At 39.2% G+C, this 26957-nt stretch overlaps 1 protein-coding gene across 2 annotated transcripts in view; it reads left to right on the plus strand.

Moving 5' to 3' along the window:
* The first annotated feature begins 2722 nt into the window (after positions 1-2722).
* itga11a (integrin, alpha 11a) overlaps positions 2723-26957 on the plus strand; it is a 57118-nt gene continuing 32883 nt past the window's right edge. The window contains exons 1-3 of one of the 2 annotated variants that reach the window (XM_088296001.1): positions 2723-2840; positions 15168-15402; positions 22329-22443. In XM_088296001.1, coding sequence (XP_088152127.1) covers positions 15330-15402; positions 22329-22443 — 188 coding nt within the window. In that variant the 5' untranslated portion in view covers positions 2723-2840; positions 15168-15329. The other variant, XM_088296000.1, reaches the window with a different exon arrangement.

A 26957-nucleotide genomic window follows, 5' to 3' on the forward strand; every position in this document is an offset into this window, starting at 1 on the left:
TGTGACATAGGTTGACACAAGTAGGAAGCATGCGAGACAGTAGTAGTGAGCGCCATCGAGATTAACGCCATTTTCTCTCATATTTTGCTGACAGGCGCCTTGACCCGTCCATAATTTATGGATTTATCGTATCACTGAACTGTCACCATCTCTTGAGACATTTTCCACTGTTTCCTGACGTATATATGGCTCCTCTCTCAATTTTTCCCTTCCAGAGCCACTTGTTTTCTCCTACCCGCTTGTTTTTTCACCTGGCAGTCATTTTTGCTGATTTGTCATCTAATAGGGGAAAAAATATCAGATGCCTCACAACTCTCATGACACTCTGAATTATTGAGAAGGTACCCTTGTTGCAATTAAAAGTTGGATTTTCAAAGCTAATATTAACTGTATATTGAATGAAGTGGGCCGTGCACTCGTGTTGTGGGTCTGCTATTTTACAATAGGGCTCAAATTAGTCACAATTATGCAATGACTATTCATTCTTTACTCCTTTTCATGTCTCGCACCATTTATTTTCACACACATTAATTACCTCGCTGGGAAACCCATTGTTAAATCTTGAATGAACTATGGTTAATCAAATTTATTTGGAAGCAGAATTCATTTTCACTAACCACAATGGAGCCTGATTACCGTCAGATCGCTTCAATTAAGAAATCACTTAATAGAACCTGGCTAAAAAAAATGAAGTCAGCCAAATGCTCCCAAAAGGCAGTGACAAAATGCAACAATCCAAAACAAACTAACAAACAATGAGAAATAAAGTAATTGACATTTATCAGTTTGGAAAGGGTTACAAAGCGAAACATTTAGAATTCCAGTGGACCACAGTGAGAGCTATCATCCATAAATGGAGAAAACATGGAACAGTGGTGAACTTTCCCAGGAATGGCTGGCCTACAAAACCTACCACAGGAGCACAGCAATGACTCATCTGGGAGGTCACAAAGTAACCCAGGACAAAGTCTAAAGAACCGCTGGCGTCCCACACCTGTTACGTTCAGTGTTCATGACTCAAGACTGGGCAAAAATGACATCCATGGCAGAGTTTCGAGGAGACAACCCTGCCATTGTTGTAGTTTTGTAAAAAAAAAAAAAGCAAAAAACAACAACAAAAAAAAACATGATGGTGGTTGTGTAATAGACTGGGGCTGTTTATTACTTCAGGACCTGGACGACTTGTTGTGATTGATGGGTTGATGAATTCTGCTCTTTACCAGAAAATTCTGAAGCAGAACATTCAGCCATCAATTTGTGACCTCAAGGGTGACTAGGTCTATAGGTAGACAACCATCCAAAACACAGAAACAAGTCAACTTCTGAATGGCTTCAAAAAGTCCTGGAGTGTGCTACTCAAAGTTGAATCTATCTGAAATGCTGTGGCATGATCTTAGTGGTGATACTGAATTAAAAAAAACATTTGGAAAGAAAAGTGGGCCAAAATAGCGCCACAGAGATGTGAACGGTTCTTTGTCAGTTATTGAAATATTGAAATCGTTAAGTTGTGACAGCTGCAAGGGGCCCAATGAGATCAAATAAATAAGAATTTGAGAAGAGGGCAAATATTTTTTTTCACGGTACTGTACATCAGATACCAACATTTACTCTTCAATTTTTATTTTACCATCTCCAGCCCCCACCAATGTGTGTCTGTGTTAGAATGTCTGTTTGTTTGTTTAACAATTCATTTTAATTTAATACAATTCTGCTCTTGTTTCTTTTATGCATTGTTAGTGGAACAATACAACACTGCTGTTTTTTATAACTTTTTCTGTAAACCAATTATTGAAATATGTGACCACTCATTTCTGTTTCTACAACAGAATTTACAGCAACTTTTGTTTGGTGTCGCTCACTTTTATGTAATCTGAGGAAGTTGTTTTGGCCTTTTGTTGAGATAATGTCACAAAAACACCCGTGCTGTGCAAGTTGTTGTGTGGTCCTCTTTTTTTCCAGTGTGTCGAGAAAACAAAGGCTCGCTTCTGGTTCAGTACTAAATCCAAAACTCTTCAATTAGTGAAGCTCCTGCCATTGCTTATACAGCTTGTTGGCAAATCTGACATTTTCACTCCCTCACTCAACACTAACAGATTTGGGATTATTAAAACAGAAATGGAATGCTATTGAACCTTTAGATACAGATTTATAAATGTGTAACAGTGGACGCAAAGGAATCCAACATATTTGAATTGTCTTTAAATCCACCTTGGAGTGACATGATAGTAATGTCTCCTGGCGATTTAATCAAAATGTGTGTTGTTGTTGGATCGTTTGAATTTGTCTCTTACCTTACTGTCTTCTCTACTGAATCGTTGGAATCATGAAAATAATCTGAATCTCAACTGCTTGCTTTTGATTGCATTGCAACTTCCCATCTTGATTGTGCCTGGTAATCAAAGTGGGAGCTCATGATTACTGCCAGCCGCCTGAAGCCAGTGGCATATTTCCACCACATGGAACAAGTGACAGCAGAATGGTGGAAGCAATTCGCAACTTTCTGTGTGTGCACTTTGTCTGTGCAGAGTGTTCGGACGAGTCAACATATAGAATAGGATCGGGCCGTCGGATTAAATGAGTTCTGTGATTGGCTATTAGCAGAGCTGGGCAGTCCGTCCTGGGCGGGTCCAGTCCGGCTCGACGTCCATTTTTGGGGCGGCTAGTGATCAATTTTTAAAAAGGGTTCAACTAATCACAGCCAGAGGGGGATTTTTGTCCGGCCCGCGAATCAGCCTTCGACTGTGTGATGTGGTCGCGGCCAATTAGGCAAATGACAAAATTTGCTTCCAAACGTGTCAAAAGCGCCACTACCAACTGTGTGAACTTCGTACTTGCATTGGGTAATATTTTTTTAATTTGTTTTCCGTGAAGTCCCCGAGGTGCACACAAAGGTGATTTGCATTGGTAGTATTCTTTGAGTTTGTTTCCATGAAGTCCCTGAAGTGCACACGAAGGTGATTGGCTCATGTTACGGGTGAGTGAAATGTTATGTTGTTCGATGTGAGATGCTGCGACAGAGAAGTCGAATAAAGCAGTACAGTGGGCAGCACGACGTGTATGAGATTGGCTGACTTTATTAACATAAAATAAGACATAGGGTACGTTCGTGGAGAAGAAGAAAGAAGAAGAATGAGACGAAGAAGAAGGAGACGAATAAGCCCATAATAACACCATGAAAAGTTAAGCGCATTTGAGTAAAATAGCCAGATAACGATCTTTAAATAAACCTCTGCCATTAGCATCTCCCCCACGGCGGCATCATGCACGGACGCCTTATTTATTTTATTTTATTTTTTTGAAGACCTGGTCGGCTGACAATTTTTATGAATAAGGCTGGCGGCTTGAGGCCGGAAGGCTTGCCAGATATTTGTGGCATCAGAAAATGATAAAGCTGTTTGAGAGAATACATCAAGAATATTCAGCTAAAGGTTGAAACCCTTTAAAGCTGAAACCTGATTTTAAAGGGGCTATATTTTGGAAATTTGTCTCTGTAATGTTTGTTCACAAAAGGTCTCAATGACTGCTTACCCATCAAGTGTGTTTTATGGCTTTCACATATTAGCTTTAGATGAGCTTGATTGTTCTGTAAATATTGTTGGCAGTTGTTGGGGGGCCTGGGATGTTTGTGTTTGTGTATGTTTATGCGTCACAAAAATGCTTTCATTGTCATGGTGCACACATGTGTGCAAACGCTGGATTCTGCTTCTGTTGTTAGAAGCAAGCTGGAAGAGGAGACAGCCAAACGAAATCTGGCTCACCGGTTTTAAATCTAATGAAAGACACGCTTGTCATTGGACCAGCAGTCTATGGGATGTTATGAAGGCGAGCGCACTGCCTGAGACAGATCTGTCCCCTAAAATGAGACCATTTCAAGATGGAAAGAAATCTGATATAGAACACAATAGAATATAACTTAATTGTTGCAGAAACAATGAAAATCAGTTCGGCATCTCACAACTTGCTGGATTGAATTAAATGTAAGTCTATGTGAGCCGCAGACTGAATAAAGTTTGCCGCTGTATTTAATAAACAATTTTCTTTCCCTGAAGTGACTCTGTTGTGTAGATCCAGAACCCTGTAACCCTACGAGCGAGTCCAAAAGCTAGAACTCGTGTGATATATTCCTGTAGTATAGTTCATGCTAAAAAGCATTTGAGTGACAGTTGAAAGCCCATCATGGCCATTCAAATTCAAGAAACCTATTTCTACTTACGTGCCAAAGAGGCCTAATCTAACAATTTCATGTATTTTGATATTTTCGTTCATTCACATTTTTTAGGATTATAAACAACACTCTTCTCCAGGGTCTTTCATATTTCTAAGAATTGTTTTGAAGAGCCCATTGTTTTGAATTATGTGTCATTGCTGTATTTTGTGGCTCAGTGTAGAGATTTTTGTATTTTATTGCAGTCAGGTATCTTAATTGGGCTGCTGAGGAGAACACATGTGGACTTTGTTTGCAGCAGTTGTTGTTTTCTTTTTAACATAAAAGCCTGGCTGTGTTCGTCATCAGACATGTCAGACAGAAACAACCCGAGGAGTAAAATGACACAGAGTGAGTCATTAGCTATTGTTGCTGAGTTTGTGCTGAAATTTGTGGATTTAAATCAGGCACTGTGACTTCAGTTACATGCAGTCAATATTCGGGTTAAGGACAAAATTTCGATTTCGGAGTCATTTGGAATAACACCAAACACCGCGCATACCAGCACTTCTCGTACTATAAAGACCAAGATTCCTTGCGGTTGAGCATACGCAGTATCCCCCTGCAATCGGGATATTCCGATCGGTGTACACATGTGCATATATTCAGGGTTGAAAAGGAATAACTGGGGCATTACGAATTTTAAAAACCCAATTAAGGGCACATTTGGGTTATTGCGCTCATTTACATGGCGTTTAAAAGCCAGAAAACTGTCAATATTTATGTTTTCAAGGGTTTATTGAGGTTTTTTGCATGCAATACTCACCTGTGCTCACACCTTGACCAGTTGCCTTCTGGCAGGCGCTACTGGTGCATCACAACAAAGACTAACAGACTGAAAATCAGTTTCTCCCCTGAGAGCCATCTCCATGCTGAACTTTTATTTATTTAATTTCATATTTATTTTTTCTTTGATTATTTAGTCTTTAATTAATTTAATTGCTCTATTTAATTAAATTAGTTGTTATATTGCACCGGAGAGGGGAGCTCTCCAATCTCGTACTCTGAGTACAATGACAATAAAGGGCATTCTGATTCGAAACGTAGTCCCTGTTGGGGAGCTAAGGGGTTCTCTTTCTTTTAGAGACAGAAGTGTAAAATATGTTCTAAATAAAAATGGTAGCCAATGGGCCATGCTCTGTTTATTCTTTGGTAAAATGCGTCATTTCTGCTATGTCATTTTTGGTGCGCCATCAAGTGGGCCATGTGGGAATGGCGCCAGTCGACATGAAATATAAAAGCTAAAAAAATGCACCAAAATCTTAGTGGAGGTGATCGGCTTTAATCAGCATTGTGTCATATCCTGTAGTAGTAGCATGGGCGAAAATACAATGTAGCGGTAAATTACATACAGCAGCTTTAAGCACAAACAGCTGTCGCTCTTGATCTGGCCTGATGAGGTTTAGAAATGAGAAAATGCCGCGTCTTAAGTAATCCTCAGGGACCAGTGATATGAAGCTAAATAGAGAATGTCATGAACCCACACATTTGGTGTACAGAAGGGAACTCTAAAGTAATGTTATTGAACAGGATCACCAGTTGTCCACAACCACAGGGGGGCAAATAAACCTGCAACTGGCAAAGGGAAGACACTTAGCAGCCTGCTAACACTAAATCACAGTAGCAGCGGGTAGTGTTGAAAAAGCTGAAGTCTGAGTCTGTATTTCCAGCGAAAAATCTCATTCCTGGACACCAGCTGTTTGGCTGAGGAAACTGGGGCACCAGCCAGCTGTTTCAGCGGTTTCGGTATAGGTACACTCTGTGTCCCATTTTCCATCGATGTCTTTCTGATGTTCTTTTGCTGGTTGTTCAAGTCTTGCGTGTCTGTGCTGAATGGCTCAGCCTTTCTCACGACAACTCCAGGATGTCTGATGAAATCAAATCCTCTGTAGTTCATCAGATTTAGGGGTACTTGAAAACTAGTTTAAAACCTTTGCTCTGACCTCCTCACACTCATTGTTGATTGACAGATAAAGTCGATAAATCAAAGGGGGTTGTTGGTGTCACATGTTAGTATTTGTCCAAAATCCAAAGTCCATTGAATAGTTTCTTGCTTTTGTGGTGCTTTCTCTCTCCCCGTGACCCAGGATAGGATAATAATAAGAAGATGGTTTGATGAGTAGGTTTTATAGCCTGTATAAAAAAAGGAGCACTGACAGTATCTTAGAATAATACTATATTCCTAGTCAAACAAGCTACTGAATACGTCTGTCTATTGGCGCGTTTGCATTTGAGGTCTGTTTTTTTTTTTTTTTTTTTTAAAACACATTCGCATTTTTGTTTTAACACTCCCCAGTGTCCAGAGGCCTCCGACAATAGGGCCATTGCTGGCTAAAGGTGATCGTTGGTAATAAGAGGTCCCGGTGGAGACTTTTTACTCATTCCAGACATACGTCCCGCAAATACTCATCTCCCTTCAAACATTTACATTCATCACATCTCTGTATAATGAACAGGTTATTTCAATTACACTTTTAAAATGTTCCTAGTATAACCTTTAACTATTCATCATAAATTATTAGTCTTGCTTTCATGTCGGCTTTTTGTACGGTATGTTCAAAAACATTCTCTGATGTTGTAGAAAGTCTTAAAAGAACTGCAAATATTAGTCAGACCTTTAAGAAAAAGTGAGAAAAGTAAGGGATCCCATCAGAATGTGCTGGGCCAGGTCAGGACAATTTGCTCTGAGCCATCGTGCGCCAGTCAACCTTTAAGACTCGTCATGGATACTGTCAGGGCTGGGCACTTAACCCTTTTTTGTAGGTCAGCCCCCGCCCTCCGGCCGCTATCTCGGTATGGTTCCGGCCTCTTATTCATTATATGCGAGCTTGTCTTGCTGAAGTTAAAACTGCATCAAGGATTTTTTTTCTTTCCCAGGGGTAAAGTGTGGCTTGATCGATACATGTGGTGATTGGGTAGTTAGTGGGTGGTGGTGGGCGACTGAGAAAAAAAAGTTATTTTAGAGTCTCAAATTAAATGCTGCAGTGTTTAACTGGGGCTAAACAGATTTCCGACAGCGCCACCTAGCTTTCGCTGTAGCGCCATCGCTGATGTTTTTCCCATGACAAATGTCCAAAGTGGTGCCTGTAAACAATGATATGAGATTTTGTTCCTCCCACCTGTATTTTTGCAGTCAACCAAACTCACACTAATTCCCCATTTTTTGACGTAGCTATCATATGTATCATCCAAACAGAAAAAAAAATGCTTTGTGCATCCAAAGGTGAATGGCACGACGGGAAAACCATCAGTCACTATACATCGAACTTTGACTGGATTTCTACAAACTCTGTTTGCAATTATTTGAAAAATACTTCTCCATACCAAGCAAACTGTCAAGACTGGTTGAAAAACAAACGTTAAATCATAAGTTTAGACAGTGCCAGCTGTAAGGGTGTAGAACAACAGAGAATATTGGCTCACATCTTTGGAGGAGTGAAATGTTGTCGTAAGTATTCCATTTAAAAAGTCTCGGATTTGTGCGTAATCTTTGTGTGCTGCATATTGAAGACTGTTTGGTTTTCCATTGAACTCCAAAAGGACAAACAATCCGGCTACAACTTTTTCCATCTGTCTCATCCAAATGCAAGCGAAACGAAAGAAGATGTGTGTGTGTGTGTGTGTTCCCCAATGATGAAGGCATGAACGAAGCATGACTTTATGTAAAACCACATGACGGCATGACCTAAGCATCTGTTATGAGCAGCATAATTGGATAAATGAATGTGGTGACATTCATTTTTTTTCTTTTCAACATTTTTGCCCTGGAAAGTAATAGACAAGAGAAGGGCTTGTATAAGATCAACGTGGACATATGTTTCATATTTAGTTTTATCGTATCTCTGTTAAAGCGAAGATCAGGAAATGATTCATACTGTAAAGAACATATATATTTCATAATGAAAAGAAGCAACACAATCAAAATAAATCAAATGAGGAATTTCTTTTATTTACATACAGCATCAAATTTACAACAAATGCTTGATGTTGACTTTCTAATGGTATCGTGAATTTCTCAGCTCAGCTGGGTGAATGCTTGAGCTCTGTCGCATTCCGTTGTCGTCCATCTTGAGGCGTGTGGCTTTAAATTTCCATATAAGTCTCGTTCCCCACTATTTTCTACTGGCACAAGTCAACCTGGCAGAGATACGGAAAAGTTCAAATGACTCACTCAAACTCAGACAGAAACATTTACCTTTCTCATTCTCTGTATGTTGCTCTTCAACATTTTCACATCATGTGTACTGTATATATGGATTTCCAAGAATTCGACAGCTACTGAGATTTTATTGGCCACAGTGTAATTGTTTTTCTCTGTGGGAGATTATCCCAGTGGTTAGCACAGCCTCACAGTTGTAAGATTTGGGATTTGAATATCAGGCCCTTTATCATGCTTTTGTTTTTTGTTCTCCCTGTGCTTGCATGCGCCTTCTTTGGGCACATTATCTTTCTCCCATGTTGCAATAATACGCACGCCAGATTAATCAAAGTCTCTAAATTGTTGGTAAGTGTGAATGTGAGTGTTAACAGTCTCGATGGCTCCTACAACTGGTTGGTGACTAGACCAGTGTGTGTTCCGCTTCTGGTCCAAAGTCTGCGGCGATATGCTGCAGCTCTCCTGCATTTCCATTGAAGATAAAAAAAAACTATGGATGGATGAAGATTCATCCAGAATGGAACCGAGTGTGCTGGAGTGCAAAGTATATAGAGTTAGATATCATCTATTTGAGTTTGATCTCATTGTTGGATCTCTACCTCACTCCTATGAACCTAACCCGGCAACATTTGACCAGGCAAATGCTTGTCTCGAACAAGAGAAAGTAAAATGTAATTAAGTAAAAAAAAAAAGGCTTTACATTATAAATTACATAGCCTAGATAGAAAACGTGTGCTTATTTTGTTCTTTGAATACACCAATATCCTAATCTTTAATTTATTTGCTTGAACACTTTAGAAAACTGCTGCCAGGATGGCCGAGTGGTCTAAGGCGCCGCGTTCAGGACCCAGTCTCCCCAGGAGGCCTGGGTTCGAATCTCGAATTTCCACATTGTGGGACTAATAAAGGCATTATTATTATTATTATAAAACAAGCTTAGAAGAAACAAAGTGCTGTTCATAGATAAAAAAATATATATAAAAAATAAAATAACTCAAAAAAATAATTTAAAAAAATCCTTAATAAAATTAAAGGTAAATAAAAAATAGTTAAAAAATAATAATTAAATAAAAATTCCTTTATAGCGCTTAAAAGACCCATCTCCCCAGCAGCGTCCCCTGTGTCTTGAGACCAAACTATCAGAATCTATATGTTGGCCTGATGTTCCACAAGCCACCTGTTGGTGCTCTCCATTTCTGTGGCCAATTCAAGTTTATGTATAGCCCTTAATCACCAGAGTCTCAAAGGGCTTCACATGTCCTAAGTTCCAGAGACAAACAACATCCCCTGGTGTAAACTCCCTATTCCAAAAAGGAAAAACTCCCACAAAATCCATTCGGGCAAAGAGGAAGGAACCAAGAGAAGGGGACATAGAAAGAAGGATACCTGTGAGAGAGATTACCAGGATGCAATAAATGCCAAGCCTGCAACATTAATCTCAAAATTATTTTAGACCACATGAGAGTCCATTTAATGTCATGAAGCACTGGACGTGGACTTAAGTGGTCCTGTCGTTTCTTGTCCGAGTCAAGAGTCTTGCTGCATTTTATCCGAATTGCAGATTTTCCATACTAGACATTGGAAGACTAAAATGCATCACATTGCAATAGTCAAGGTGAGATGTAAGTAACTATGTGGATATTGTAGCGATTTTCAAGGCCGGGTCTAGACAGGCATGTATGACGGGGTAGCCACAAATCTTCCAGGGGCTTTGGGCTGCATTGGATATGAAACCTCAGAATGACTGCAGAACTGAATGCAAGCAATCTCTACGCAAGTGTTCTGTTGTATGTCACTTGTTTGTAAGGCTGAGTCCCTGAGGAGAATGGGATACAAGAGGTTGGGGACAAGTCTGATGAAAGTTTTGCAGGAGTGGAAAAGTGATGATGCGATTGTAAGATATCAGACAGATTGCAGAAGTTGGGTGGGGGCGGGGCTTTCTTTAGATAATTTGTGTTTAGCCTGCGGCATGGGGCCGCCAGTGCACACACACTGTTCTAGAAGAATAGTCTACAGTTTAGCTACTAGAAAAAATTGGTTTCGGTTGTTGTTGACTGAACTAATTTTTTTCTCAAGAAAAATATGAACTCTTGTTTTTAATATGTTATTAGCAATTAAGTAGGTCACTCCACAAAACACTACAAACGACAAAGCTCATTTGCTTGGCATTTGCAGTTTACGGCTGCAAACTGATATTAGAAACCTGACGCTGGCTTATTTGCATACTGAATGGAGATTGAATCCAGTCCACATGATGCAGAGGTGAAATATTCCTGCATGGCGGCCATGAAACCACTGAATTCCTCTCAGCCTGCACACTGTCAGTCATATTCCCATTACCCACTTCCACTCTCCATGCACTGATTTGCGTAACCACAACAGCGGTCAACTACTTCATCCCATTCCTGAAAGATGATCTCATTTTTATTTCTTTATTTCGGCTAGAGACGTGATGCAAATTTACTTTTTCTTTAAATGTCATAATTAACGCTGTCAAGCGATTATTTTATTTTTTTTTTAAAACTAATTAATCGCAGGGGCGGCACGGTGGGCGACTGGTTAGCACGATGGCCTAACAGTGCAAAGGTTGTGGGTTCGATCCCGGCTCCGGCCTTCCTGTGTAGAGTTTGCATGTTCACCCCGTGCCTGTGCGGTTTCCTCCCACATTCCAAAAACATGCACGGCAGCTTGATTGGACATTCTAAATTCTCCCTAGATATGAGTGTGAGCGCGGATTCTTGTTCGTATATGTGTGCCCTGCGATTGGCTGGCAACCTGTTCAGGGTGTACCTCGTCTACTGCCCGAAGATAGCTGGGATGGGCTCCAGCACCCACCGTGACCCTTGTGAGGAGAAGTGGTACAGAGAATGGATGGAATGGATAATTAATTGCAACAAATTCTGTAATTAATTGTGATTAATTAAATTTTTTTTCTACAACAATTTTTCGTAAAGTTTTTAACAGGTATTGACTTGAATAATATCTTGTGATCAATGTAAAATCACCAAATATGAAGTGTATTTTAAATCAAAGACTGTTCGAATAGCTTCCGAACAAAGCTATGGAGTCATCTTAAGAGGAATTTTTCTTAGAAACAATTCTCCAAACTTATACAGTCCATTTAGTTGTAAGCACCACACTCCAGCTGTGATGGTTTGCAAGGCCCAGTGGTAACTTTAGCAGGGTCTTTTGTTCTGAGATGATGTGCTAATATGGTACAGTGTTTGATTTGAATTTGGCTTCACAAAATTTACAAATAAATTTTTGAAGTAAATAAAACTAAGTTAACTGAGTTCAAATATTTAATTGTGAATTAAAAAAAATGCATTCGATTTTGACAGCCCTAGTCATAATACAAACTTGTAGTTGTCGATACGATACTTAGGAACGTAACGCACTTGAGAATCTTGTATTCGATTATTACCTTCTACTTTGTACAATGTTATATCCATCCGATGAAAACTATATTGTTTTTATCCTACCTTTGTTTGATTTACATACTGTTCAATAGAAATAGCAATACCTAGCGGTGGAGCAAATGCTTCTTCTGCAGATGTCCTTACATGCCCTATAACACTTTCTCCAGATGAATATTCAGGGCCACCTTCTGGATCAGTAATCTCTTCCTGCTGTCCTCACAAACCTTGTTTGGTAGCTCTCCATCAAATCATTCATTGTTTCATCCAGCCTTACTTGGCTGTGATTTGTGGAAAGTGACATCCGCATTGGCGGCAATGTGCTCCGGTGTGCAGTTACTCTATATGTCTGATGGATGATTTCTAAGTTTCTACCACTGGCAGGACACACTGGTCATAACTTCAGACAAACAGGATATGGGCTTGTAGCCATTAAACGTAATGCTGGTGCCAATATCACAAGGGTAATTGGCAGAGGATTATAACTCTGAATCTGTTCTTTCAATTGGCTCATCTGTGAGTTGAAGGGCACATCTTCATCCTTACTGATTGGTTGAAAACCGGTCCCATCTCCTTTAAATGTTACTAATAAAGGACATTAGAATATTCATTATTGTTGAACTCAAACAGAATAGACAATACGTTCCCTTTTCTGATTGTGAAGGCAGATTATTTTCTTTCGTCACATCACAATGTGACACTGTTACATGATCACGTGCAACACTTCACAGACCACCAATCTGAACTTTAAATATAGCAGGAAAAAACATGAACATTGTTCCTGGGTTTTTTGTGAGTGTTCTCAGCCCACGCATTCATTTTGATGGCCTTGTGCGTTCCTTTCTTGTACGATTAGACTCACATTAATTATACTACTTGTTGTTCAAAAAACACCCCACTCACACAAGCCATGAATATAATTACAGAATCAATGAAAATTCTGAAAATACAAACCGAAGTTAAAGATCCATATGGCTGGCGCATCCCTTTACCAAATCCCAACTGTTGACCTAATGCTTGAGTGAAGTTATCGTGGGAAAAAAGCCGTCAGACACATATGTGTCCAAACGACTGACATCAGGTTTGGAGAGCTCAGACTTGACAACATTATGATAGGTAATGGATGCTGAGCCTCAACATGAGGCACGCATCCAACATGAACTCTGATGGGGATTAGCACTTTGCTTCTTTGCTTTTGATCCTCGAGGGCTTTTCTTGTGTTCTTGTGTCTGGATAAAGCTACCGTTCTCGCCTGAGGAGACGGTCATATATCGCACTCAAACAGATAATCCAGGGTAATTGAGGTAATTGCTTGCAGTTGTGGTTTGCCGTTGAAGAGGGTCTAGAAAGGTGAGGTAAGTACCATTCCTTTTGCGTATTGAGATCTATTCAACCTACGCACAGTCTGGCCCTTCGTCTTGTTTGGGTTGTTTGCAATGGAAAGTGTTAAAAATGACTCCGTTTAGTATACTTCCCAGTAAGCATCATCATTATCATCGTGCAAGCTCTCGGGGACTCTTAAGTTAGTTTTTATACCCACAAAGGATGACAACAGTCCTTATTACGAAACAGTTGTTCATGAAGAATGCTTTTATGTTTTTAATTACAAACAACCCATCCGTCCTCTTTAACTCCCGCCCAATTTACGAGTAGTTAGTCGACATGAGAGTATCTATTATCATGTGTTGTGCAGTTTTACTTTTTGGAGTTCAATTAAAGTACAATGCCCATGTCAATTTTAAATTATGAATATGCTAATGTTTATGCTAAAGGTGTTTGCTTCTCAGTCTTATTACTTACGTCGACTTTTTATCCTTGTGTTGGCATTTAGTTTCAACGAACCTGATCAATGATCATTTTTATGTCAGCGCAAGCCTCTTAAGTAAAATTAAAGTCTCAGTAGTTTTCATATTCACATTGCTAATTGTTCGTTTTAGCTATAAGATTTAGCTTGAGTGACACGTCGTCTCTGCGGAGGCCTTTAGCACAAAACCTTTGCAAGAAAGAATGTACGTTAAGACGTGACGATATATCAGATGACCACAAATGGATTTCAGGGAAACTAATGTACACTGAGTATGCTTTATTACTAAGTACTCTCGTTCTGCATTCTGTAGTTAGGACTGGATGGTCTAACAGCAAGCGTATGAGGTAACATACAAAGCCCATGTTTGTGCTCCGCTGTTAATAGTCTGATTAGGTTGTGGTTGGAACATGATGAAGAGTTTGAGTCAGCCAGAGGATTTAACATTTGCGATGGGAGAGGCAATGCTGATGTACTGATATTTTCACTCAAATCTTTGGAAAGTGCTGTGACCCTGGAAATGTTTGAACGTTTACCAACTTTGCTCTATTCTCGAGATCAGTGGCCCTCAACCTTTTTTTTTTTTTTTTTTTTGTAACACAAGGAAATGTTTAAATGGGTTCTGTGGGGTTATGCTCAATGGTGCTGCTCTACATAATTCATAATAATATTGATTTACCATCACACAGAATCATTTATGGTTAATCCTCTCTAATAATTGAGCTTCAACATCCTTTGTTGTAGTCGTGTTATGGCGCAGGTGAAAGAGGAGCATTTCCGGGGCTCTATTTTCATAAACAGCAAAAATTGTCCATCTTCATTTTTATGTCGGCGCAAGCCTTTTTAAGCGTTCTCAAGCGGACGTAACCAAAGTCTTCAACGTCCTGAATAGTCTTCAGCAAATCAGTTTCAGCTTTTGCCAAGTGAAAGATTGCGTGCCTCTCGACCGCCGATTTTATAGGGAACGAGAGGAGCCACTTAGATTGACACCGAAGTAAGTCATCTGCGAAAATACCAGAAACTTGTTGGACCACATCACTTCTCACAGTTAGACGGCGATGTGTGCCAAATCTGCGCTGGGCATAAATCTAGAACCGGCAGTGTTTCGGATTTCATACCTTCTAACCATCCGGTCAAAATGGCAAGTAGGACTCCTCAAAATAAAAATGCACATATGCCAAAAAGCCAATACACGTGAATGACAAAAGTCCATTGTGTTTTGTGCAAAATGACATTGCAGGTATCTGAAGTGACAATTGTGGATTGGGAGAAAGGATGTGACTTGAACCTGAATAACAGATATCTGCAACACATATCCAGTCTTGCTATTAAATGTTCAAATGACTTGCCATATAGTTCACCGCATATTTCACAACTCAGGTGTGTGATGCAATGAATCTGTAACTCAAGTAGAACTCTTGCTTAGTATTTGATAATCCCTAACGCTCAAACTCATTAAAAAAAATTTTTTTCATCATGCAAAAAACAAAAGCGCAATTTCTAGCACATCCATATTCACAATACATCTTTTTCCATCCCTTCATTGTAGTAAAACGCTGAATGACTTTTCCTGCCTGTTGTCTGCAGATGTGGACCTCCTCCTTGTGCAGCTGCAGTCCCCTCCTACTTCTGTGAGACAGAGGCAGCGCTTTAACTAAGAGTTGCGGTCAATCAGAGTGGGATCTTTAACAGGGCTTTCGACTGGATTTCTTTGCCTCAGTCCACCTCTCATACACACTCACAGCAGTCATGCATGCATGCACCAGCCATCATATGGAGTACTACTACCTACTACTGCTCTGGATCTGCAGTCAGCTGTTAGGTGAGTGAAAGTTTAGATGTTCATGTTTATGTTTAATTTTAGTAGTTTAATTATGGTACTACTCTTATATATATATATATTTTTTGGTTGATCAATTCAAACCACATTGGGTAACATTTACATTTTTTTTTTACCTCAAAACACAGAACTTTTTAAAGGCACCATTGATAACGTCAAATTCCTTTTCTCCTGAATAAAGAACTGTGCGTGTTGGTCTTGGGCATATTTAAAGAATACTATTTAATACCTTCTGTGAACTAGTGCCTATGACTGTGAATAGCATCCTGACATCTTGACCTTGTAGAATGGGTGCAGCATGGATGAGAGTGCTGAGACGACTGAGAGAATGTTAACTGTTTCACATGGACAGCGATGCCCTGTGTCTCATTGGAAGCAGACGTCTCTACTTAAAAAGAAAGTTGATGCTCTTCTTCTCACAGTCAAGTTTCCAGTGACAGTGTAGGTTCTGGTTCTCAGCCAGAACTGTGGTCAATTACCAGTGAAATCACTGTGGCAGTAAAATCTAGACAGTAAGACAGACAGTGTGACATATCAGATATCTGATCACATAGAACAAAGATTTCTAAAGAATGTGTTTTTTTAGAACACAACTGATTTGTACCACAGCCATAATGTTTAAAATATAAAACATAATTTATTACACTGCTCATACGTTCTTGCTGTTTCCTTGCATATTCCCTTTCAAGTATTATCCAATTTCTTGAAGCAGCGTTCTTCCAATGTTCATCCAGGTTTAGGTCAACAGCATTTTTTAAAAGTTAAGAATTTTTACTTCTAACAGCAGTGAATGATACAAAATGTTTAGGGTTTGAAGCGAGAGATGAAATTGCTATTCCAAATATTGAGCTTGGTTTTGGAATTTGCGGGAACAAGGAACTGGAATTGTGCCATCTGACCTTCCTCAGTCTGTGAAGAGGGAGAGGATGCTGGATGTGGTGGGAGGATGGATGTTTTGTCAAACATATTCATCAAACAAGAACGACGCTGGGTTTTGGTCCACTGTTTGTGTTTTCTGGGGCTGCGGGATGATCCCGTTTGATAACAGCAAGTGAGAACATTGAAGGAGGAGACAAGTTCTCAGGCTCAGACGACAGTTTCCCTTCCGAAATTTCTGGAGCCCTTTCAAGTGCCATCAGATCACTCCCGTGCTCTCTTTTTCTTTTTCTTTCTCTCAGCCCCTTAGTCAAGTTAGCAAGCCAGTTCTGCAGCAATGTTTCTGCCTCTGCAAGCATCTTCCAACCTCTTTTCTGATTTCCGCAGTCTTTCCATCACAGCTTTGAGTGACAATTAATGAAGACTTGCTTAATTGTGTGGTGAATTATATCTCACAACACACTTTGCCATGTTTCTTTGAGAGAAAAGAAATACTAATCTTTCTGCCACAAGGTCCTGAGTTATTTTTGCATGATTTCTTCGAAAGTTCGACCACGCATATTAAATTTGAAAATTCACTGTAATCGCACGCTACATTCCATGTATATATTTTTTTAAATTGCATCATTCTACAGTAGCGAGTATGTGACTATAACACTTATTCCAAAAAATGCTTTGTTTGCAATGTTTTATCACATTTTATTACACATTTTTGCTTTTGTGTGCAGCCATCACAACAAAGCCATTTCTGGTCAACAAATTTTCACAAAATATTCTAATCAGAGATGTAAATTAACTCTAAGGTTTTTTTTGTACTGATTACGAATCTGCCCTTGTTTTCCCCTGCTAACACGTCAGGTTTTAATAATAATTAAAATAAATAAATAATAAATATACTGATGTTTTTTATGGGGAATGACTAATATGGATATTTTGCGGCCGATGCTAATGCTGATTTTGGCATAAAAAAAATGCAGATTTCCGTTTAATCACCGGATTAATTAAAAATATATATATAATGGAGAAAATAACCCCCCAACTAGTTGACAGTTCCACACTCCCTTATGTTAAGGCTGTTCATCGTCCTTGTGTTGTGATATTGGTAACGGCAAATTGCATTTGACTTATTCTTTCGTATGGGTTTGAGGATGTGTTCTTTTTAAACTTAGGGTGAAACGGCTGGAGTGTCTTTTTGTGGTTCACAAGGTTAATAGCCTGTTAAGCGGAGCACAGTTGGCTGTTGTGTGTCAGGAACATCTGGTTTCAGATACGCCATTTCTCACAGTATTTACGTTGGCGTCGATTAATAGTAATATAAGTTGCCAAAATGTTTAATACAAAGTATTGTTCGCTGTTTTTTCGGGAGAAAACCATTGAAATAGAAGACCCAGTGGATCAGTAGAAAAACGGTGCACCCTGAAGTCTTTGAAGTTGAGTTCACATAGAGAATGAGCCGATTATATTTTCGCCTCATGTCAGGAGCATGCACACCCACATCGATATCCCAGGACAGGAAGTAAACATCCACTTACCAAGAGAAAAAGCTGTGAACCATATGCTTATTGTTCAACAATAATTACCTGCTACACAATCGTGTATGTCTGATGGAAGTGGCGAACATGATGAACTCCAGCGGCTGCTTTGCATCACTGGCTCTGTGGTAGAGCTCCTACAGCTTGGTTTTGGGCCAAATGCAGAGTTGAACTAATGCGGGTCGCATCGACAGCCACTGGCTTTAGGTTTATTTGTTTGGGCATGAAAGCAGGTACACACGAAATCCAGCAAGACTCTGACCTTGCATTTAACACATGCTGACATTTCTTGGAATATTAAATTGCACTGCCACTTTTGCAGCATGGAATGGAAACTGGAATCCTCATCCATTCTCATATTTTCACATGCTCTTAGTTTTTCCCCTGTCTATGTCTAAGCTTTCACTCTGTTCATGGAAGCACATTATAGTTACTGGGGAAATTCCTGTCTCTATGCGTGAAATACTCAGACTAGACTTCTGATCTTACTACCAAATAAAAAGAAAAGAATCCTTAATGAGATTGTGATTGAATCGACACCAATCTATCAAGGGGATTTGCCTTGATTTTTATAAACATTTATTGTTTCGCAATAAACCGAGTGAGATCAAATGCCAGTTTAACATGGGAACGCATTCGTACAACGGGAAATGAGTGTGTGGAGAATGTGTCAATATTTACGTGAAGAGATCACAGTGGTGGCGGTGAGATAATCAGGCCTATTTATTTTTGTGGAGATTTTATTTGATTTTTTTTTTTTTTTTTTAAACAAATCAAGCTAAACTTTTGTGGCAGCCTTTACTAACTTGATTGGCCAACATCAATGGCCTATTGACACAATGGCTGCCAATGATATTATAATATAAAAAGTTCGGTACAGTGAACAAATATTAGAATATGGTGTGCGGAGAACGAGGATTCTAAACACTTGCAAAGATACCAGACAAATAGATGTTTAGGTTTCTGTTTGTTTATAAAACCAACATGCCTAAATCTTCGCTATCTAAGGAATGCACATTGTGTCAAACATCTGTTCAGATGTAGTGGTCCTTAAAAAATGGTTGCACAGCTGCAGCAGATCATGTTAAACAGGATTATACTGTAGGCCATTTGCAAACGTTTATCGTCAGTTAGCTGGAATAGCTCAATTGTTATATATTCACAGGTTCACCTTCATCTAAGTAACTAATGGTTTCTTCTGCATACCATGACAACTTATATCGGCATAGAAAAAGAGACACATCCCACAACCCAAGCCGTGATGTTGTTATAAGGACAAAAATGGTGACGCCGCAACAACTTAAGTAGGTTACAGACCTGGAAAACAGCTGTACTTTTCTGCATGGTGAGATTTGCAGTTTTTCTTTCTGTGACAATGTGTCAATGAATGAAAACAACTGACTCATAATTGTAATTATATAATTACTGCGACGACATTGGTCAACAGATTCACTCAGATTTGTCACATGAAAACTCAAAGCATAATGCACAGTGCATCCCAACTTGCAAATAAATTTGTGTCCTTGGACAGTGAGCCAACAGAAACAGGAAGTTAGACATACAGTACAGTTCAAACTTAAGATATACAAATGGAAGTCCAGTATTTACACATTTATTACACAATTACATCACTGCACTGTTCTAAATATAGAATTACAACAAAAAGATCACACATATGGGTTTAGTGGATCTTGTGACATTGCTTCTCACTTTTATACATTTTACATAACACATGTGCAATATTCTTTTGGAAAATCATTTTAATTCCCTTGTAAATGGTATGCAAATTGCAAATAAATGTGATATGCATTTGAGAGATGAGCAGCACAACTGCCCATTGCAAGGAATTTATTCCTTTTTGTGCATCTCTATCACTAGCAACATACAGCTTTGTGACAACAGATTAAATTAAAAATAAAAATGTTTTTATTTTTTATGTTTTTAAAGTGCAATCTGGTGCACCTTTAATATTGACAAACCAGAATACTGACTTCAGAGAAAATTGACCTAAAAGCTGATATACACACAAATATGCATCCATTTATTTTTTTTAATCCATTATTAATTGGCTACATTAATGCAAAATATCATTTTCTCCACTTTTCCTCCCACTCTGTAACCCAATTTGACTTGCTCGTTTTCATTCCTTCCCCTTGTTTGCATTCAACGTAAAGACTCCCCTAGCAGGGAAAAAAAAGGCACACTTGACTTGACTTGACCCTGGATCCTCACATATGGGGAGAGAGATCTGAGACAATGTTTAACATGTGGGTGAGTGATTGAATAAGCCGCACAGTGTGTGGACAAGAACTGCTGAGATGTACCAAGTGGGAGTTTGTGCTGGTTAGGCCAGATGAGAGTTTTTCTGATCTCTATTCCACAATGCCACTGAACATTGAGAAAATGTTAGGACTAAGCAATATTTACCTTCCCAGCGTCATCAAAAATCCTAGTCAGCGTCTCAAGATTCCCTTTGATGCACATTGTTGATCTGTAGTTTGACTAACTGTGCTGAAATCAGTGTCCAGTGTAAGTTGATGTACTATGATTTTAATTGTAAAAGTCAGTAGGGCCCTTGACCTCTTATCAGCACAGTAGACAGAAAGTTTCTGGCAACCAGTGAGAAGACCATCAGCAGATTAAATCGATGACAGATGAGTGGTGGGAGCTAGGCTGCGAGCAGCACCGAATGGTTGTTGCTGGTTTCCACCTCAGACTAAATTCTTCAAAATGTGCTCTAGTCCTCAGATGCAAATGTCTACAGTACATGGCTCTCGTGTGTGTGTGTGTGTGTGTGTGTGTGTGTGCGTGTCATGTCAAATCTTGAAAGTGTATTGTCTCCTGTGTCTGGCCTTTTGATGAAAAACAGGCTTACTGCTCTTTTCTACCACCCGCAAAGCTGTCAGCATTTGTGAGTAACAGTAAGCAATGGAGAAAACATATTTGCCTTCATCTGCAATCACACCAAGAAAACCCAAGTGCCATTGAGGTTTCGAAGGTTTCTCCATGGTTGTGTTTCTAAACATTGCTGACTGAAACTGAGCAACTCCTTAACATTACTGCAGCACTGCAAAGCGCTTTGTAACATATAGCATGTTTCCTCGATTGTGTAAATGTGTTCCGATGAAATGATTAGTCCCAGTCGTCCCAGTTTGCACACCACATGTAGTTCGAATACCCGTAAGCACAGTACAGTACATTCTAGACTATGCTATATTTTCACATTATTTTTCAAGTACATTTCTGATGTATTTTTTTTTTTATCATCCCAGTACTGTTATTTCCACCATTTTTTTTCTTCTGTCCTTGTCATGTAGATTTGGTTTCATAAAATATTACATGCCGTCAAAATGTCAGAAACAAATTTCAGGGCATTCACGTATGTGCTTATGACTATTGCAATGCTAAAACATGTAGAGTGAAACCTCCAAGGTTCAGCACAATCTGTTCTGTGACCTTGTGAAAGAAATTTTGCCACCGGGAAAAAATATAAATTAATCAATTAATCCTACTATTGGCAATTTAAAACTTTTGTTTACTTTACAGGCAAAGTATCATTCAAACATATTAAAATGACCACTCTAATACAATAAAACTCTAATACAATAACACATGTTCTGAAATTTAATAAGGGCTGAGGACTGCAGAATAGAAGTACTTTGTTAGAGTAAGAAGTCAAAAGTAGTGAGCGACAATGTAATTGAAACCATTAGCGCTACAAACCAACATCTATCAGCAGCCAATGAATTCTCTTCATCTCCTCTCTGCATAGCTTCATCCTGCTCAGTCATCAATTTGGTTACCGGTGGTAAACTCCTGGCTCGACATCACGTCATCTTCGCCTGACATAACAATGAAATATTCTCACGCTTGCACATCTACTCTGCCCTCAAAGGCTCAGATCGACGTGACAATTTACACATATCCACAAAAAATTGTTCACAATCTCACCGAATGGCCGCCAAGGTGACCTGTAACTCCCATTGTATATATTTCTCGTTCTCTTCCACCCTTGCTTGAGACTTTTACTCTTGCACTAAGTGCTGCGAAAATGCGTCAAAAGCAATAAAATAAACAAAAGACACGACATTAATCCTTTGCTGGCTGAGCTAATCTCAAGTGAGGTATTTTGTGACATGCTGACGTCGCACGTAAAGACTTTTGTGGCCGTGAAGGCACATTTCTGAAAATGCTAACTGTAAAACCATTAAGGCATGTCAATTGAGAAGTTCTACTGCAATGTGAATTTAGACGGGCGGACAAGGCGGAGAATGTAGGTTGATATGAAAAATGTACAATATAACTGAGATTTATGACATATTCTATATAGAAAATAATTAAGTGGATGGTAATATTGGCCTTCTGTCTACGTGGTAAATGGTAAGAGGTGTCCGAAGAATGATCATTCTTCACTGAAAGATGAATATTTTTGTTTATTGAGTCCTTAATTTGTGTGTTTGGTGAATGAAAGTAAAGCATTTTCATTTTGTCTTCTTCTAGGATGCCACGATTGCTTTAATATTGACACAACAAAACACAAGATCATAAAAGGTCCAAAGCAAGCACAGTTTGGATACACTGTTCAGCAACATGTGGCGTCTGGGGGAGAAAAATGGTAAGCTCCCCATTCTTTCTTAACCTTTGCCTTCTGAGATCTTGATCAGGTCGATCATTCGATTATAAAAGGTTACTAAAGGAAAATGGATTTTATTTCTAATGTTTTGATTTTGTCTATCAGTTTTGTGAACTCATTTCTGCCCTTTTCCCCAATGAATTTGGTGCTGGATGCTTCACATTTATCATATTACGTCATGATGCAAACATACTCCCCGAGTCACACACGTACATCAGTTCGACAACTGGCACAGTGGGATGGCTAAAATTCCTTTCTGGCATCTCAAACTATGTTCAAAAAGCAGTGTGCTATTGATGAGTTGTGGCGCTGCGTGTGTGAAACACATTAGTTCTGTTAATAGATTTTTATGGATCTGCATCTTGAGTATTTCTGCCGCCAGGCCCAGATTGGCTTGACGAATACAACCCCTGGCAACAATTATGGAATCAGGATTTTCATTCAGTTGTTTAATTTTGTAGAAAAGCAGATCACAGACGTGACACAAAACTAAAGTCTTTCCAAACGGCACATTTCTGGCTTTAAGAAAGACTAAGAGGAATCAGGACTGTGGAAAAGTTACAATGTTTACTTCAGGAGGCCAGTCATTCTTCATGAATCTCATTGGAATGGCGCCAAACAAAAAGTTCCAGCATCATCACCGTCCAGTCTTCCACAGTCCACGATTGCTTGTTTTTTTTTCTTTGGTCGTTAATGGTGGTGTTCATTAAGCATTTCTGTAAATCACATTTCTTTCAGGTCGTTTGTCGCAATTCGGTCACAGACGACTCGAGTTTCCTCCCATTTGTTTTGCTGTGCGTTTTCTCTTTTCATGAAATACAGTAATACTTCAAGTTTTCTGTTTTGACACTTTAACATCTTCCTTCGTCTCGAGATTGTAGACATGCCTGACTGTCAACACCCAACATCTTTTGCGTGATAATATACCTTTTTGTTTTTTTTTAATGAAGTTTGGTAAGCCTCTCCTTTGTTTCAGACAGCATATCTCGTGTTAGAGCCATGATTCACTTCAATCCACTTGGTGCAACAGCTCTCCAAGGTGTGATCACTTCTGTTTAACGGCAGATGAATGAGCAGATCTAATATGACGCAGGTGTTAGTTTTGGGAATGGAAATTTACAGGGTAATTCCACAATTCTTTCCTCAAAATTGGGTGATTCCCTATTTTTCCCCTCTGCTTGATCTAAAAATGTAACATCCCCTGAGAGTGTTGATTCCATTATTTTTGACAGGGGGTGTAGGATAATTTGTATTTCTGCTTAAAACACCCCTTGCAAGTTAATAAATTAGTAATATCGGGAAAATGCCTTGCTCTTTTTGACGATGCGATGTCAATGGTTAAACAAACAGGCCGATTTTTGGGGAATACCTGAAAAATTGGCGTTTTTGAGGTACGAGAATTCTGCTCCATTGCAGTGATATGCTCTTGTGATTAAGAAAATATGTAAGGCAGATATTTATATTGTTACACTAAAAACCGTGCCGATGAATTCACAAGCTTGTAAACGTGCAAACTCTGCTCGTCAAATAATATTAGTACACCAGATCATTCCATAAAAGGGCAGTAAAGCATACTAATGAATTAGTTTTGCAAAAAACACTTGGTCGAACTGATTATTTATTGTGTATTGAAACAATTTCAGCAAAATAGACAGCACCACTTGGCAAAAAGAGACAAGAGAAGAACAAAATAATGTCCGCTTTGGAATGCTGATAGATATCCGCAATCCGCATAGACCTCCACTCGTCTGCGAAAATTGGCATTGAGACAGAAGTTCAGAACATCTGAATGTTTTAAATGAAATTCTTCTTTCCCTTTAAAAATTAAATTGAAGAAGAAAATTGAAAATAACAATCAAATGATTGTTCTTAGTATACATTGATAAAGCATGTTTAGACAAACGTCTTTCCCTAACAGGAAGTGAACATGAACACAAACAAAAAGCACTGAAGTTGATTCTGTTGAAGATGTAGGCTGAAAGCTTTTTTTTTTCATGAATTCAGAAGAGCATTTGTAAGAGTTGAAGTTGGTCTTCGGCGTGGACTAATCTAGTTCTTCCACACCAAACTCCTTTGCACTCGTGCTGGTAAACCGCTCGTTGGCTAATGTTGCAAACAAAAAGGACCTTCATCAATCTGTTCGCTTGGAGTTAAAATGTGTTGGGAAAAATGGATAATTGGATAATAAGGGAACTGAAGTCCACTCCAACCATTATTTGTTTACTAATTAACCTTGAGAAAAAAAGTTGATTTTTAATCATTACTGGGATTATAGTTCACAAAAGAATATTATGCATATATTTCTTAAAAACGTAATTATTATTACGTAGTTATTCACTGTTAATTGTTCATAGCAGTAACAACAGAATACAACAACCAAGAGTAAATGCTGCAATACTAAGAATGTATCACACATTAAAAATATTATTTTAATGCACTTCGGTCCAAATGGTAAAATAATTGCATAGGAATTCAGGGGAAAAACATATTTCTTGTCCTGTCCTTTGCTGATTTATTTGACTGTTTTTCATGTTATTAATCTTCTATCACCCTTAGGCAGCTTGGGCCAGTCATGGCCTTTGCTTGTGTGTATATTGAAATGAAAGAGAGTATTGTATGCAAGAGGCTTCAGCTGCCAATAAAATCAACCTCAAACCTCAAAGCTTGACTCTGACAAAATGCTGAGAGGTTTTTAGTGTGTGTGTGAGTGAGTGAATGTGCCTTTTTTTCCTCGCAAGTTAACGGCTGCTTACTGTAAGTCACCGCTGTTTACATAGGTCTCAGAGCTCATGCTAATGCTAATGCTAGCAAGGCAATATGGAGCTTTATGACATCATGAGCTCCCTACAATCCAAGCACCCAAAGGCATGTGGTCGCAGGTGATTTAACGACGTAAAATTGACGGCCACTCTTCTTTACGCTGGAATGTGTTTGCAAAAACATGTACAATCCCTCCCTTATCTCCATTGCGGCTTCTCCGACCACATCTCCATGCCGTTGGCCCCAGCCTAAAAACCACTGGGGAAAAAGTCCAAGCCCACAGTCAGGAGCATCAAGGTGTGGCCCCATGATGCTGCTCTGTGCTTCAAGACAGTTTTCAGTGCTCAAATGAGTAAATGTGGAGTGAAGCAGCTACTGACTCTAATGGTCACGAAGGGATCATGATCATGGGGCAAATCAAAATCTCCGTCAACATCACAGTGGACCCTCATCAGTACTTCAACAAAGAAGCGCTCCTTTGATGATGTCATCCCATCATTGTTCGATACAGCCCTCAACCTCCTTGAAAATAGGAACTCCTTAATAAGCCTGTTCTTGTATTTCTACTCCAACTTCAACACCATCATCCAACAGAACCTGGTGCAAAGACTGAACATTCTTTGACTGAGTCCATCACTGAGGAACTAGCTCCCGGACTTCCTGACCAACTTGTGAGATTAAGAAAAAGCCGCCCAGATATCTGTCTTTGAAGTATTTCCTGAACTCCAGAAATTGAAGAAACTAAATATCGGAACTCTAATCAGTTGTTGAGTCTTTATTTGACCCTTTCTTCTTGAGCACAAAAAAATGAACACGCATTGGACTCATCCCTGACCTAGTGAGGGCACTCCACCCTTTTTCCGACTGAGGACCATGGTCTCAGATTTGGAGGTGTTCATTGCTATCCTAATCGATTCACACTCGAGTGAGAGTTGAAGATCACGGCTAAAAAAGCTGACAGAACCACATAATCTGCAAAAAGCAGCATTTTGTGAGACCACAAAATCCATACCTAGAAATTCTATAGTTGCACTACCTTCAGGCCCTTTCATAAAAGTGGGACCACCTTCTGGCCTGGCTCCAGAGGGAGGCCATGTGCACCTATGTCTGGGCAAAGAGAAACTCAATTTTTGGTCCTCTTGAGAGGGGGCTCTGAGTCATGCTTTGTTTGGTCCCTTTCTGACTGCGGCACAGAAACAATTTAGCCCAAGAAACATTGGGACACCCAAACTCTTTCACCATAATGCAGTGACAGTTCCGAGAGAAGACATACTATTGCCTGTCCTCGTTTCTGGAAAATGCTTGTTTGAGGTTTTGAAACAACTGGGGGCACCCAAAAAGCATGTGCCACAAAAATATGAACATTTGAGACCCTTTAAAAGTTCTATTGACATAGAAGTCCTCAGACAGCTGGTAATGGTCTGCTTTTGCAATAAAGTGGTGACAAGTATCATTCCTGTGGAGCATTTTTGTGCATCAGTGCTTATCCTGTCATTTTCTTTGAATTACTTAGTTGTTCAAATTAATCTTAAATCTTTTTTTTTTTTTAACGAATTTCCTGGAATTCTAAACATATTTATGCAACCTTTTCACGATAATTGATGCAAGTCCATAAATGCATAAACCACTATCCAGCCACATTCTAACCACTTGAGCAATTCATTGAGATCCAGTACTGTACAAGAGCTACAGTCTATAAAACATTTTGCCGGGGTGGTGAGGCTCAGTGGTCGAGT

The sequence above is a fragment of the Idiotropiscis lumnitzeri genome, chromosome 5 (genome assembly GCF_059441095.1).
Source record: "Idiotropiscis lumnitzeri isolate Australia: NSW breed Sydney's pygmy pipehorse chromosome 5, RoL_Ilum_1.0, whole genome shotgun sequence".
Taxonomy (NCBI): Eukaryota; Metazoa; Chordata; class Actinopteri; order Syngnathiformes; family Syngnathidae; genus Idiotropiscis; species Idiotropiscis lumnitzeri.